Genomic DNA, 15370 nt, shown 5'->3' with positions numbered 1-15370 from the left:
AATTTGCATATGAGTAGTTGGTGGTCTGTTCCACAATCAGCTCCTGGCCTAGTTTTCACAGCTGATATTGAGCTTCTCCAGCGGTTCTTTCCACAGATGTAATCGATCTGATTCCTATGCATACCATCAGGTGAAATCCAGGTATATAACTTGCGTTTATGTCTTTTAAAAAATGTATTTGCTATGAATAAGTCATTGATTGTGCCAAATTCGATCATTCTCTCTCCAGCTCCATTTCTGTCACTGAGTCCATGTTTTCCAACTATTGAATCTTCTTCTTTGTTTCCAACTTTTGCATTCCTGATTGCATGTTCGATCAATCTCCGATTGTAAAAGTTGGTAAAAATCTTCTATCTCCTCTTCCTTGGCTCTGGTTGTTGGTACATATATCATAGAATATACCTTCTTAAATTATTTGTTCTCCAACTCACACCTTTTGTATAAACAAGGAGCCTTGATGGCATCGTGCATAGCAGCTGCTTACTGAAAAGTTGGCAGTTCAAATGCACTAGCTATTTTGGGGGAAAACACTGGGCATTGTCCTCTCATCAAGGTTTATAGCCCAGAAACTCAGTGGAGAGAGTAGTGTGAGTCAGAACTATACAATGAGTTTGGGTTTGGTTTATTTAGACTTTTTCCCTGTATATTTACTGCTATCACATACATTACATTTTTCTTAAATCACATCATCATCATTATTATTTTTGTTAGATTACTGGAGGTAGGGTGATGGAAATTTTTAGAATTTGGCATAAAGAGTTGTTCCACCAACCCAAAGGCTGGTATTTCAAATTCACCAGTGGGCACCATGGGAAAAGGAAAGGATAGGCAGGCTTCTCCCATGCAGTTTAAAGCCTCTGAAAAATTGATGAAGGGGCAGCTACCAGTCGATTCCATCTCGACAGCAGAGAGCGTGAGAGAGATGGGCACATTACTTTCCAGAGAGTGTGGCACTGCACTGTAATTCCCCCAGGTATGTGCCATCATGTGCCCACAGGAAGTATTGGCTCTGTCGCCGCCTGTGGTATTGGGGATGTGTGACTCACAGAACCTCCCTCCCCTCAGGGTGATCTTTCCCACATAGGAGCTCAGGTACCCAGTTGTGAATTCTGTAAACATCGGTCTGTCTGGTCAGCTTGAACCACCTTAAATAAGTTTATTGATGGGCCACCTCCTGATGCCACCACACCACATTTCTGTCTGGAGCAGGGACACAGATGCCAGCCCCACACCTGCATCTTAGCAGTCCTGCTCACATGTTGGCACCCACCCTGAGAGTATATCTGAAAATGGATCTGCTGCCGACGGAGACTTAAGGCTCTTTCTGGTGTCTAGCCCATGAGCCTACTCGTGTCCTGTGTGCCTTCCCGCCTGTGATGGGCCAGGTCCACAAGAGCATAATGGAGACTGGCTGTAGGCATGCCACATGCACACCTCCATCCTTTTTCTTCTTTTTGCACAGCTCACACGCCGACTGCCGCCAATCAAGGAAGCCAAGCCTCGGCTGCAGAAGCTCTTTCGGGACTTCTGGCTCTACTCTGTCCTGATGGGGTTTGCCGTGGAGGGCTCAGGTAGGGTGCAGGGCTTATTCCCAGGTGAGGTGTGGGGTTCAGGCCCAGGCAGGGTGGGGGACTCAGGCATTGCATGGGGCTAAGGTAGGAAAGGGGGCTCAGGTAGGGCCTGGGCCTCAGGTAGGGTATAGGTTCAGGTAGAGTCAAGGGCTTAAGTAGGATGGATATAGATAGGGGCTCAGGTAGGATGTGAGTAGGACATGGGGCCCAGGTAGGACATGGGGCCCAGATAGGGTGCAAGGCCCAAGTAGGAAGGAGGGTCCCTGCAGGAAGGAGGGCCCAGGTAGGGCGTGGGGCCCAAGTAGGAAGGAGGGCCCATGTAGGGTGCAGAGCTTAGATTGGGTGAATGGCTCAGGAAAGGTGACATACTCTCTTCTGGGCCCACACACTGAGAACAAAAGTGGAAAGGCTCAGTCTAAAAGTGAGAAATGTGAACATGTTCAGAATTATCCCCACCTACCTACTCTTTCGAAATATGGGCCAATGTTTCCCAGAGGCCTTGAGGACCACAGAAATCCCATCTTTAAAGAGAATCCAGCCCCTGTCAGGTTCCAGCTCAGTATTGACACCCCTGTCTGGGTATTAATTTTGTCAGCTGCAATTAAGTTCTCTCCTGATTCATGTGACCCAGTGCACTATAGAACTAGACTGCTGTCATTCATGGGGTTCATTGACTGGTTTTCACGAATAAATAGCCAGCCCTTTCTTCCCTACGCCATCTCAGTCTGGAAATGTTAGTGATACCTGTTGAGCATCACAGCAGTATACAAGCTTCTGGTGACTGCCAGCTGTTGGCTGTGTCTGAGTGCATCAACGCTGGTCTCCTGGATGGAAGACAGAAAAGTTCCCATTGAACCAATTGGCTCAAAGAAGGGTCCACACCACTGGACTCAGGTAGAATCCACTCCATTATGGTTCATGGACACTCAGAAGGTAGAATCCACTCCATTATGGTTCATGGACACTCAGAAGCCTTACGAAGACGGAACTGGTGGTCTGTTTGTACATATCTTCCATCTAGCCTCACAGACTAGACATGCAGTCTGGGTCTCCTTGGGAATGGACTTCCTGCTTGGAAGGGTAGATGGTCAATGAAAGAGAAGAAGGTCCTCCACAAGATGGGTAGACCTAGTGACTGCAGTGATGGGCCTGAGTGCATCAGAGATGGTTGCCCAGGATTGGACAGGGTTCAGATCCATTGTTCATCGGGTTGCTAATAGTCATACTTGACTCGACAGCACCTAAAATCAACAGCACCCCTACAGGGCACTATTCTCTGAGTCATGTGAGGCCACCCCAAGTCTAACTGAGTAGGGTTGGTTCAGTTTGGTGTCATTATTCTGCCACAGGGTGCCTGCTGAGGCAGAAATGTCTATTCTGTTTGATCTCTACAGGGCTCTGGCCAGAGGAGTGGTACGAGGGTGTCTGTGAGATAGCCACCAAGTCTCCCCTCCTCACCTTCCCCAGCAAGGAGCCACTGCGCTCTGTCCTGCAGTACAACTCAGCCATGAAGAACGACACAGTCACGCCGGTGAGAACACATGTCCTGAGTGGGGTGGGGCATCCTACAGTGGGCACATGATGCAGGTGGAGATTTGAGTGCATTTGTTATCCTTGTTAATGCATGTTGTCAAGGATGGTTAGTTACACGGGAGCCCTGCAAAGTGTCTGTCCACCCCCAGGCCGAGCTGAATGAGCTACGTAGCACCATCATCAACCTGCTGGACCCGCCTCCTGAAGTGTCTGCCCTCATCAACAAGCTGGACTTCGCCATGTCTACCTATCTCCTGTCTGTCTACCGACTAGAATACATGAGGTACCCAAGCTCCCCACTCCCTGCATGTCCACACCTGAGCTGCCTTTTTATTTCTTGCCATAGGACTTGACTTCCTCCCAAAATATCTAGATTTCTAAAAAGAAAACAAATACTGGGCTTTTTTTTTCCAAATGCCTCTCTTCATGAGCACCAGCCGTCAAATCTGCAAACCCACAGGTGTCTACACTTGTCATTCTCTCCTCTACAGAGCAGTGTATGCACAGTTGTGCCCAGAGCCATCATAGGACAAGCCCAGGCCCTCCCATCCCCAGAAATTTTGTTGAGTTGGTCTTGCTTAATAGCAGCCAACAGAGACTATAGGACAGGGCACTAATGCCTTCTCAACTCTGCAGGTGATCTGACACATGCAGGGGGGCATTTGTCACCACAGTCATTCTATCAGTGAAAACAGTTGTCGTGATCGTCATTAGCATGACAACACAGCAGCTCACATGATCAGCATGATTGTCTCATACCAGGTACTGTGCTAAGTAAGCCCCTTACCTAAACTCACACCTTCCCCAGAAGCCTATGATGCAGACAACTACAGATAAGAAAACTGAAACCCTGAGGGCACAAGGCAGTACACCTTGACTGAGATTTCAAGCCCACGTTTTCCTCGTTTTCCTCGCTGAGAGGCAATGCTGCTGTGCCGCCTCTTTTAAACCCAGTCTGGGCTGGCCTCCTAGGCTGCAGCCAGTCTGCCGTTACTAGAACTGAATGCTGCACCACAGATCAAGGCCCACTTATGCTTAGTCTGTTTAAAGCATAGAAGAAGTGTAATACATTAAGAATAATGGTGGCCTAGTGGCAAGAAGCTGCACTGCAATCCCAGAGGCGCACGGTTCGAATCCACCAGACGCTCTGCCGAGGAAGGAGGGACAATTTCCTCCTGTACCAGTCAGATCTGATTTGATGGTACACACACATACACACACAAATAATAAAATAAAAATAAAAATTTTTTAAAAAACCAAAACAATAATTTAACAAAAACAACAAATTATAACCTAATTTTATTGTTAATTTATGTTTCAGTGTCTGGAAAATGCAAGGCTCTTAATTATGTGCTAATTAAATCTGTACCTTGGGTTTGGGCCCCTATTTAAAAAGTAGTCCAAATTTCGTTTCAAATTACAGATTCCCAAAGATGTGAATAAAAAATTAAGCAAGATAATTTTTTTTAAAAGAATCATTTCTTTCTAGAAAGGCTTGGAAAGGAATATTTATTGTTAGGTGCCATGGAAACAACTTATGGCAACCCTGTAGATGAAAGATCTGAACCTTGCCCTTCCCTGCACCGTCCTCACTATCTCATGCTCAAGTCACTGTATCAGTCCATCTCCTCAAGGATCTTCCTCTCTTTCACTGACACTCTGCATTTCCCAGCATCATGTCTTTTTCCAAAGACTGGTTCCTCCTGAAACTTGATTTGTATTCCATCAATTCTTGGGACTTTATTTTCTTCAATACGTCTTGGACTTAATAAACTTCCAGTACACTTCGACTTCTTTCTTCAGTACTGTTGGTTCCTTCCTGGAATGCTTTGGTATTGGTTCTTCTCCATTCAGTAACTGTGTATTCCTTCCATCTTCTTTTGATGCTTTCTGGATTATTGAAGACTTTGCCTATACAATTCTTCAGTGTTACAACTCAAGGCTTGAATTTGCTCTTTAGTTCTTCCAGCTTGAGAAATGGTTGTGTGTATTCTTTCCTTTGGTTTCCTAATCCCTGCTTCTTGCACATTTTGTTCTAATAATTTGTCTTGTCAAGCTACCCTTTGACTTGTTCAACTCTTACTTCAGCATTCTTTCCTCTTTCACTTCCTTCCGTTTCAAAGTCGGAGACAAGTTTCAAAGTCTCTTATGACCCATTTTGGTCTTTTCTTGCTTTCTTCATGAATGATATTCTTGATATCATCTCACAATTCATCTGCTCTTTGGACATTAGTGTCAATACATCAGCTTTTTTTTAGTGGTTGTGTTTTTGTTTGTTTTTTTTTCCCCAGACCTATTCTTGAGCTGGCTCTTAAATTCCGTTAGATAGACTTAAGGTTGTATTTTGGTTCTGATGAACTTGTTTTCATTTTATTCACCTTCAGTTTGAACTTGCAATTGATAGTCTGTTTCGCAGTCAACCCCTAGCCTGGTTTTGACTTCCGGTTTTTAGCTTCTCCAGAATATGATCTTGAGTCTATGCCACCTGAATTTCAAAACCATCTCAGGAATTTGAGGCCTTGAACACCAGTGAGCAAAGACCAGATGAGTTCTAGGAGGATATCAAAGGTATCATCCAAGAAGAGTGTAAAATGTCATTACAAAGACAGAGGAGGAAGAAAAGACCAAAATGGATGTCAAAAGAGACTCTAAATATTGCACTGGAGCGCCAAGAAGCCAAAGCAGAAGGAAGAATTCAAGATACTAAAGAGCTGAACAGAAGATTTCAAAAGGCAGCACAGGAAGACAAAGTAAAATATTACCATGAAATGTGCAGAGAGCTGGAGTCAGAAAATCAAAAGGGCCGAACTCGCTCAGCATTTCTTAAGCTCAAGGTTCGGTAATGTATACTGCATTGAAACAGATGAGGGAGAAAACAGTTTAAAAGGGATATGTGATTAGTTATTTTTGTCATGACAGGAGTCCAGAGCGAAGGCTGCATAGAGGAGTGGACCTGGGAGGAGGGATTGTAAAACAATGAAAGAATTTTTCTTTTACTTTTCCAAGAGGGTAGTGTACTGGGGGGGGGGAGGGTTGGGAGGGGAGGAAAGTGCAACAGTGAATGAATGGAAATCCAAAGTCTCTGTACATTTTCATTGAAATTAATAATAAATTTTTTAAAAAAGTAATATGTGAGCATTACAGACATCTTAGAAATAAGTAGGGGGGAGAAAACCCACTGATTTCACCACCGTCTTCTATGTTATTGTTATGTGTTGGCAGGCCAGTTATGACTGACAGTGATCATATGAACAACAGATCTGAACCCTGTCTTATCCTATACCATCTTTACCATGTCTGGCACACTTGAGCCCACTACTGCAGTCACTGCAGACCACCTGGTTGAGGGTCTTTCTTTTGCTAGCCCTGTACATTTCCAAGCATGAGGTCCCTCTCCAAGGAATAGCCTCTCCTAGCAACATGCCCAATATATATGAGATGAGGTTTCACCATCCTTCCCTCCCTCCCAGGAGCACTCTGGCTGCACTGTCTCCAAGATATACCTGTGTTTTCTTCTGGCAGTCCATAGGATAGTCAGCACTCTTCTCCAGCACCACAGCTCAAAGGCATCAGTTTGTCTTCTGTCATCCTTATTCACTATCCAGCTTTCACATGTATAACAAGTATGCATAGCACTATCTCTTATACATATTAATATCATTCCTTCTAGTCTTTTTTTCCCAAAGAATATCTTTTCAGAGAAAACCAAAACAAAGCAAATCACCCAGAGCTTAAAAAGCCTGTGATAGGAGAGTTGTCAGGACTGGCATCTATCTGGACAGGGTGTCCACCAAGGCACTCAGGACAGACTATGCTGAGGGCACTAGCCACAGATAGCTCACTGGAGCCTGTCCTCCTGGGCTGCCCTCCACATCTCTGAGGCCTGCAAACTGAGGAATAGCCTGGGTGGGATTTACTCAGGGACCTAGCTTAGACTCCCAGTCATTGGATTATCAGAAGAACTGTTAGAAAGTCTGGTGGAAAATGTAAGCAGTGCCTCTATGGCTGTGTGCATATGAGCATTGGAGAATGCAGTGGTCAGAGCCACCAGCCTGCTCAGTGTGGACATGGCAACAGACCGTGTGCACATGAGCACTGGAGAATGTCGTGGTCAAAGCCACCAGCCTTCTCAGTGTTGATGTTGCAGTACTGGTGCAACGCTGAGCTTCTGTCCCACTGTCTGAGGAAGCCCATCAGGCATCGTGGCTCACTATGTGTTTCCCTACTTCCTCCTTCCTCACCCTGGAGCGTAAAGACACTTTCTACTGTGTAAGGACTTAAGCCCAGGGTACATAAAACAACACACCTGGAAAGGTGGAGGGTCGGCAAAAGAGAGGAAGACCTTCAACCAGATGAGTTGACACAGTGGCTGCTGCAGTAGTCTCAAGTTTGTCAGAGACTATGAGGATGGTACAGGACAGGACGAAGTTCAGATCTGTTCATAGGGTCACAATGCCATCTAACAACAAAATGAGGAGAGAAAACAGGGATCTCCCAGAACCTACTGCAGGTGGAACATCTCCCCTTCAGCCAGGATTCCCTCCTTCCCATAGTCAAAGCTGCCCACCAGCATCGCCTTTCCTTTGGCTTCTAGAACTTCTCCCTGCACATGCTAACCCAGATGTCCATCACACACACACGCTGCAAACCTTGAGAAACATTGCTCAGGGTGCTGTACTTCTTCACGCCATGAGCCTGCGGAGCTTCTCGTCTCAGCATGTACAGAGCTGCCGCCCATTTTGGCAGCTGGATGATGGGCTATGTCACTGAGTGCGTGTCTTTTGGTTTATCTGACCAGCCTCCTGCAGATGGTGGTTTCATTTGTTCCTGTTTGAGCCTACACAGCACGTCTAATAGCACCCTCCCTGTGTACCACCTCTAACTGCTGCTGGTGCCATTCTGCTAGGTCACCCGACTGTGGATCTTTGTGCTCACTGCCCTCCAGAATGTTCATGTCAGTTTGTTATTGCTGTTGGGCACAGCCCTCGTGGCAACCCAGCTTCATGGTTACCTTGTGCCTGACAGAACAAAATGCTCCTCTACTGGATGCTCCCTGTGACGGTGATGGCTGTGAATCAGACATTGTGGTCTGCAGGGTTTCCGCTGGTTGATCTGAAAGCACAGGGCCTGCCTTTCATCCTAGTTCATCTTAATGTGAATTAGTTTATTCCTCATCAGACCAACACACAAGCCTCAGTTGGCAAGCACATGGTGACTTGAACATCAAGTACATCATCAGCCAGAAATCCAACCTTGTTTCCCACGTAGAAAACAAGAATTATCCCACCAAACTAGTTCCAATTTTCTTCACTTGTGTATATTCTTGTTAGGGTGCTGCATTCACATGCTCAAGTGTCTTCTCTTTGTCGGGGTGCTGCATTCACATGTTCGGGTCTGCTCCTGTTGGAGTACTGCATTTATTTGCTCAGATGTCTTCTCCTTGTTGAGGTGCTGCATTCACATGCTCGGGTCTTCTCCTTTGGAAACTGCTCACACACTCAGGTCTCCTCTTTAAGGATTTTGTCTCTTCACTCAAATTTGTTCTTTTTGTTAGGGTTCTGCGCTCAACAGACCCCGATCGATTCCAGGTGATGTTCTGCTACTTTGAAGATAAGGCTATTCAGAAAGACAAATCAGGTAAGCTTATTACAGCACCTCAGAGTAAACTAGACTGTAGTGGATACTTGTCAAGGATATTTGAAAAAAGAAATGGCACTCCCTGTTTTCTGTCTACTTAAGGAAACAGTTCTAGGAAATTATAAGTTTTGTTGGAAAGAAAGATGGGTATAAAATGCATATGCTTAAAATGAAAACCATCTTTCTGACTGTGCCAGCGCCAAGAGGCTACATAGCAATGCTGCTGCCCCTTGGGCCACCATCCGCTTCCCTTTGCACCAAGCACCTGGCCCTGGAACCTCTTGTTGTCACCTTCTTTTTCAGAGTCTTTCTCATTGCCTTCAAGCCGGAACCTACTCAAAGCTGACTTTCCAGTGAGTTTTTAGAGGCTGTAACTTACACAGGACGTGACTCCTCTCTTTCTCCTGTGGAGCAGCTGATATATTTGAACTCCCTGGCTTTGGGTTGGCAGCACAGCTCCTAACTAGGCTACTCCCAAAGCTTCCTCATCACAAGGGAGCAGTTATGTCTATCAGATGTCAGGAGTGGATAGAAACAATCAAGAATCCAATTTAAATGGACTCCCATCCCAGTAGGGGAGTTGTCACACTGTGACCAGGAGTACAGTATTTTATCCCCATCTCAGGTAACTGAAACAGGTTTATTTTGCGAAAGAAATGAGTTTGTAATTCTTCTCACCCTACCCCTAAAAAAGGCAAAGTTTATTATAAAATGTACAAGAAGATAGTTCTAGTTACAAAGAGAAGAGTGATTATACTGGGAAATCATTCATTTTCATTTCTTCCACTAAGTGTTTGTATGCATAGCCATATAGTTGTCTCTCAGACAGGCTGTGAAGGAGCCATACAGTAGTGAAGGGAGAGGTCCTCTCTCAGCAGAGAGGAACAGGCACCCCCGTACCAGTGAGTGACTAGATAGGAAGGGTCTCACAGATAGATACGACCCTTAGTGCCCTATCCCTTACCTGTGAGAGGACATCATCCTCCATGTTGACCCAGCTGGCTGATGAGATCCCAGCCAGGCCTGGAGATGGTTTCAATGGTCATTGCAGACCAGGCCATGGTGCCACGATCTCTGAGCCATGTATTTCATCTCAGGGCTATTTCAGGATGTAGGAACTCAACATGGAACACAGATCACAGTGCCCCTCCCCCCCCCAGCACAGCTTGTCCTCCGGTCCTACGTACTTCACGTCTTGCCCTCAACCAAGATTGTCCAGCTCCCGGATAGACATGGTCAGCAAAGCCCATAAATGCCTTGGAAGAAAGGCCTGGCTGTCATCTTCTAAAAATGTAGCCAGGGAAACCCTTCAGAACCTAATAAAGATGCATCTAGAGGATGTTTTGCTAAATCGGAAAGTCATTTAGGAAGAACTGTTAAAAGACCAGTGCTGTGAAGCAAAGGAGAGATTTACACATAAATAGAATGATCTTTAGATAATCACCAGAATGGAAAGGAGAGTGGCAATTCATAAATAGTTAAGTTGGGTGAAGAGAAAGGAAATGTGTAATAAAGGTTTGATCAGACCTTGTTGCGTGCCCTTGAGTTGCCTATGACTCATAGTGACCCCTATGCACAGAAGCTCTAAACCCTGGCCTGTCCTGAGCCAATGTCACTGTCTCCAACATGCCTATCCCCATTACCCCAGTAACTGTGTCAATCCATCTCATCCAGGGTCTTCCACTCCTACTCTGTCCCTCCACGTTTCCAAGCGTAATGTCTTCTCCAAGGACTAGGCTTTCCTGGAAACATGCCCAAGGGTTGTGAGATGAAACTTCAGCATCCTTGCCTCCAAGGAGCAGCTTGGTTTCATTCACTCTCTCTAGAACAGACCTGTTTGGTTTTTTTGGCAGTCCATGGAATGTTCGGGACTCTTCTCCAGCACCACAACTCTAAGGCATCAATTCTTCTTCTATCATCCTTAGTCATTGTCCAGCTTTCTGGTACATAGCAAGTAATTGCAAAGACCATGGCTTAGTTCAGGTACACCTTTATCTCTAGACTGACATCCTTACTCTTCAGCACTCTGAAGAGGTCCCTGACAGCAGATTTTTCCAATGCAATTCATCTTCTGCTTTCCTGCCTGCTGGTGCCAGTGTTGATTATGGAACTAAGCAAGCTGAAATTGTTAACAACCTCAATCCCTTCTCCATCTATCGTTGTGCTGCCATTTGGCCCAGTGATTAGAATCTTTGTCTTCTTGATGTTGAACTTCGATCCATATTGCAGCCCACAATTCTTGACCTTTGTCTCAAAGTCATATGTCCCAGGTTCTCCTCAGTTTCAGCAGGCAAAGTTGTTGATGAGTCTTCTCCATTCCTAGAGCCGCCGCATGCCTCCTGAATGATCTATTCTGCATATAGATTGAAAGGGTATGGAGATAAGATGCATCCCTGAGATACACCTTTTCTGAATTACTGTTGTGTTCTGTCAAGTCAGAACCAACCCATAGTTGACCCTCTAATGGATTTTCAGAAGCACTTAACTCACACAGGAGGAGAGTAACCATCTTTCTACCATGGAGCAGCTGGGGGATTCGAACCACATGCCTTTGGGTTGCCAAAACAGCTTACCACTAGGCCATCAGAGCTCTCAGTTGATTAGCACGGTTTTACTTTAATACACACAGAGTTATTACCATGAGTGCTAACTGACTGAATAGTAACTGTTGGTTGCAAAATGAATTAGGTTATTTGAAACCCTAGCAAGGAAAACCTAAGTAATAAGAACAGGAATGAAAAGAAGAAATAATAAAATAAGCTCCTGTATTCCTCAGAGACATCATGCTTGGAAAGGTGAGCTTCAATCCATATTGAAGATTACAGTTCTTGACTTTCTGCAACAATCCAGTAGCAAACCCTAATTCCACAAAGAAGAATAGCTTTTTAGCAGAAACTTACTCTAAAACTGCTGCCTGAAACTGGTGTGTTCTTAGTGTGTTTGCTCTTAGAAACTCAGTCTTTGGGATTGTGAAACTTCTCACATACATCCTCTGGGGCATGTTGTCAGAAGGGCTGCTCCTTGAAAGGGGGGTTGGGGCAGGGGAAGACGCTCAACGAGATGGAATGACACAGTGATTGCACCCGTAGGCCAAGGCATACCAGGCTTTGTGAAGATGGCATAAGATGAGGCAAGATTTAAATGTGTTGTACATAGGATCACTGTGAGTGTGCGCATGCACGCACACTTACACAGAGCTTCCTAGGAAGGCAGATTTTCTCTGACATTGGTGTAGGCTGCATGTATCGTTCTCCTGCCTCTGAGACCTGTACTGGAACCCATTCACTTGTAGTGGAAAGACAGCAAATACTTACTCTTGCTTCACACTCGATGCAAGGCTCAGGGACACGGAAGTGCTGATACCTGCCTCATCACTCTTGTCCACGGTGACCTTCCAATCCTGCATTTACCTGTCCAGTAAAGGGATGGCTTGGTGGTAAGGAGCTTCACTGCCAGCCCAAAGGCCCGAAGTTCTAAGGGGAAGGGGAAGTGGGCAGTCAACTCCCATGTAATTTACCTGCCTCTGAGAACCCACTGGAGGGTCAGCTATGGGTCAGTTCCAAGCCAAGGGCACACAACAACAAGTAAAGGGAAGAGAGGCACTAGTGACATAGGCAGTTGCACTGCTAATCTAAGGTGATGCTTCTGGCAGTTCTAATCCACCAGCAGCAGCTCCAGACAAAGATGGGTGATCTCCTATGTGATTTACAGGGACAAGGGAAGCTATGAGTCATTCTACCTGGGCAGTGGTGAGACTTTGGGGGGGTTGGTTGGTTGTGTTTTGTTTCTTAGCAAAGGCAAAGGCCTTGGGTAGCACAAACGTTTAATGTGTGTGACTGCTAATTGAAAGACTGAAAGTTTGAGTCTACCCAGAGAATCCTTGAAAGAAATGCCTGGCTTTCAGCAGCTCAGACCCCTTGTCGCTGAGCTTTGCCATGAGGCCTGTGGGGTTGGCTTAAATCGGAAATAACTGGATGACGGCTGGCCGCTGCCTTGACTTCAGCTGAAGATGTGGAGAGACCAGAGCGTACTGGAAGCGGGCCTCTCACTTGCACTGAACCCTGGTAGGGCCCTATTGCTTTTTAAAATGAGCACATTCGGTCCCTGGAGCTGCTTTCTTAAATGTCCAATGAAAGGATTACAGGTTCCCTGGAGGGCCACAGCTGGGAAATGCAAGATGTGTCAGCAAACAAACAAGTGAGAACATAGCCCCAGGTGAAAACCAGAGAGCACCCCCCAATTCCCCAAGGCTGAAGGAACCACACAAGGATGGTACTAGATCATGACCTACAGACCAAGGTACATATCCATGAGTCCACGCTGGGATTACCAAAGTGGGGAGGAAGAGACAGACCCTTCCTGGAATTCTAGTTCCTGACTTAGTGGGAGTGAGAGAAGAAAAGCATCCTCCTTCAGCTCACTGCAGGCAGCACCCTGTGGAAGACTAAAGCAGGGGATGAAAGTGTAGAAGCAGCCTCCAGAGAGTGATCTGCTATGGTGGTAGTCTGGCATCTGTCCACAAGTGCTCCTGAGGAGGTGACATGAACTGTAGGGGCAGTCTTGTAAGGCACAGTGCTGGAGAGGGAGAAAAAGGAGCATGTGGCAGTGGAGACAGCTGCAGACCCACAGGCACCCTCCAGGCACCAGACGATCCATCCTGAACTCCTGACAACAGGAGATAACCAGAAGGGGCACGAAACCTATGTACCATTCTTTCTCAGAATCTGTGTTTTCTGTTTTGGTGATTGTGAGGCGCTGTCAAGTCGAGTATGACTCATGGAAACCATGTGAACCATTAATCTGAACCCTGTCCTATCCTATGTCATTCTCATTGTCTCTGACACACTCAAGCCCATTCCTGCAAGTCACTGTGCCAGTCCACCTGCTTGAAGGTCTTCCTCTCCTTCACCAACTCTGCATCTTTCCAAGCATGGAATATAAATTCCACTCCAAGGAATAACTTCTCTGCAGTATACCCCAAGGTATGCAAGACAAAGCTTTATCACCTTTGCTTCCAAGGAGCACTCTGGCTGCACCTTCTTCAAGACATTCTTTTGGCCACAAACATCTATAACCTTCATCAGATCATGACATTCTACAAAATGTGTTATTTGAGGGTATAGGAGTAAAATAAGCCCTAGAACTGTCACAGATTGGAGGAGGCTAAGAAGACAGGACAACTGCATTCTTGGCAGAAGAGAAGCATTAGCGGAGAAACGATACCTGTGTCATAACAACATCTGACCAGCACACCAGGGTGATGGAAGGAGTTAACAGTGCGGGAACCGAGTGAAGCCATGTGGTGATACTTCCAGAAGCCGAAAGCAATTCCACAGTTAAATACCCAAGCCTGAATGTGAGTGCCTTCTGCTGGTGCCTCCCTCCAACTGACTAGATGCCCCCCTCTTGTTTTAGGGATGATGCAGTGTGTGATTGCTGTCGCCGACAAAGTGTTCGACGCCTTCCTCAGCATGATGGCAGACAAAGTAAGTTTCGTCTGAGCCACGGCCGCATCCCTGGGGTGCCTGCAGGGCATGTAGCATGCTGTCTTTTCTCAATGTCTAGGCCAAGACCAAGGAGAATGAGGAGGAGCTGGAGCGGCACGCACAGTTCCTCCTTGTCAACTTCAACCACATCCACAAGCGGATAAGGCGGGTGGCAGACAAGTACTTATCAGGCCTGGTGGACAAGTGAGTCCTTCCTGCTTCTAGGCTCTGTGGGATCGGGAGTGGGCGTGCGGGTGTGCACAGGAGTGTCTTTGAGAACATGGGGGAGTGAAAACTTCTACTCTCTGTGGGGTCTGTAGTGAGGGTGAGGGTGTACACAAGAGTGTGTACACGAGAGTGTGTGAACATAGAGTTGGAAACACTGCTGCTGGGCTCTGTGGGGTTAGTGGACGTGAGGCTGTGAACAGGAGTGGGGGGGTGAATACTGCTTCTACACTCTGTGGGGTCTGCGGTGCGGGTGCTTGGGAGTGTGTCTGAACTTGTTTGTGGGTAGGTATGAACACTGTAGCTACTCTCTGTAGGATCTGCACCTGGGGTTGGAAAATGTGAATAGAGTCTGCAGTGGTGGTGAGGCTGTGCCTAGGAGTGTGTGTGAACACTGCCTCTGCACTGTGAGGTCTACAGTGGGGATCTGTGAGTGTGGGGTGTGTGTAAACACTGCTTCTGTTCTCTGTGAGGTCTGCATTGGGGTCTGTGAGTGTGTGGGGTGTGAACACTGCTTCTGTTCTCTGTGAGGTCTGCCGTGGGGGTCTGTGAGTGTGAGTGGGGTGTGAACACTGCTTCTGTGCTCTGTGAGGTCGGCAGTGGGGGTCTGTGAGTGTGTGGGGGGGGTGTGAACACTGCCTCTGCTCTGTGAGGTCTGCAGTGGGGTTCTGTGAGTGTGGGGGGGGTATTAACACTGCTGTGCACTGTGAGGTCTGCAGTGGGGGTCTGTGAGTATGTGTGGGGTGTGAACACTGCCTCTGTGCTCTGTGAGGTCTGCAGTGGGGGTCTGTGAATGTGTGGGGGGGGTGTGAACACTGCCTCTGCTCTGGCAGTACAGGGTACATTCAGTACTCTTCTTCAGCACCACAGCTCAAAAGCATCCACTCTCCTTCTGTCCTCCCTAGTCATTGTCCAACT

At 46.6% G+C, this 15370-nt stretch overlaps 1 protein-coding gene across 1 annotated transcript in view; it reads left to right on the top strand.

Annotated features, from left to right (window-relative positions):
• PI4KA (phosphatidylinositol 4-kinase, catalytic, alpha) overlaps positions 1-15370 on the top strand; it is a 196063-nt gene that overhangs the window by 135676 nt on the left and 45017 nt on the right. The window contains exons 20-25 of the mRNA XM_006894563.1: positions 1463-1571; positions 2966-3102; positions 3254-3387; positions 8659-8741; positions 14157-14227; positions 14307-14431. Of these exons, the coding sequence (XP_006894625.1) occupies positions 1463-1571; positions 2966-3102; positions 3254-3387; positions 8659-8741; positions 14157-14227; positions 14307-14431 (659 nt within the window). The remainder of the gene's footprint in view (positions 1-1462; positions 1572-2965; positions 3103-3253; positions 3388-8658; positions 8742-14156; positions 14228-14306; positions 14432-15370) is intronic.

This window comes from Elephantulus edwardii, unplaced genomic scaffold (genome assembly GCF_000299155.1).
Source record: "Elephantulus edwardii isolate Elephantulus edwardi_28Jun2011 unplaced genomic scaffold, EleEdw1.0 scaffold00146, whole genome shotgun sequence".
Lineage (NCBI taxonomy): Eukaryota > Metazoa > Chordata > Mammalia > Macroscelidea > Macroscelididae > Elephantulus > Elephantulus edwardii.
Note: the sequence above shows the minus strand (reverse complement) of the source record. Positions and strands in the feature narration are given on the sequence as shown.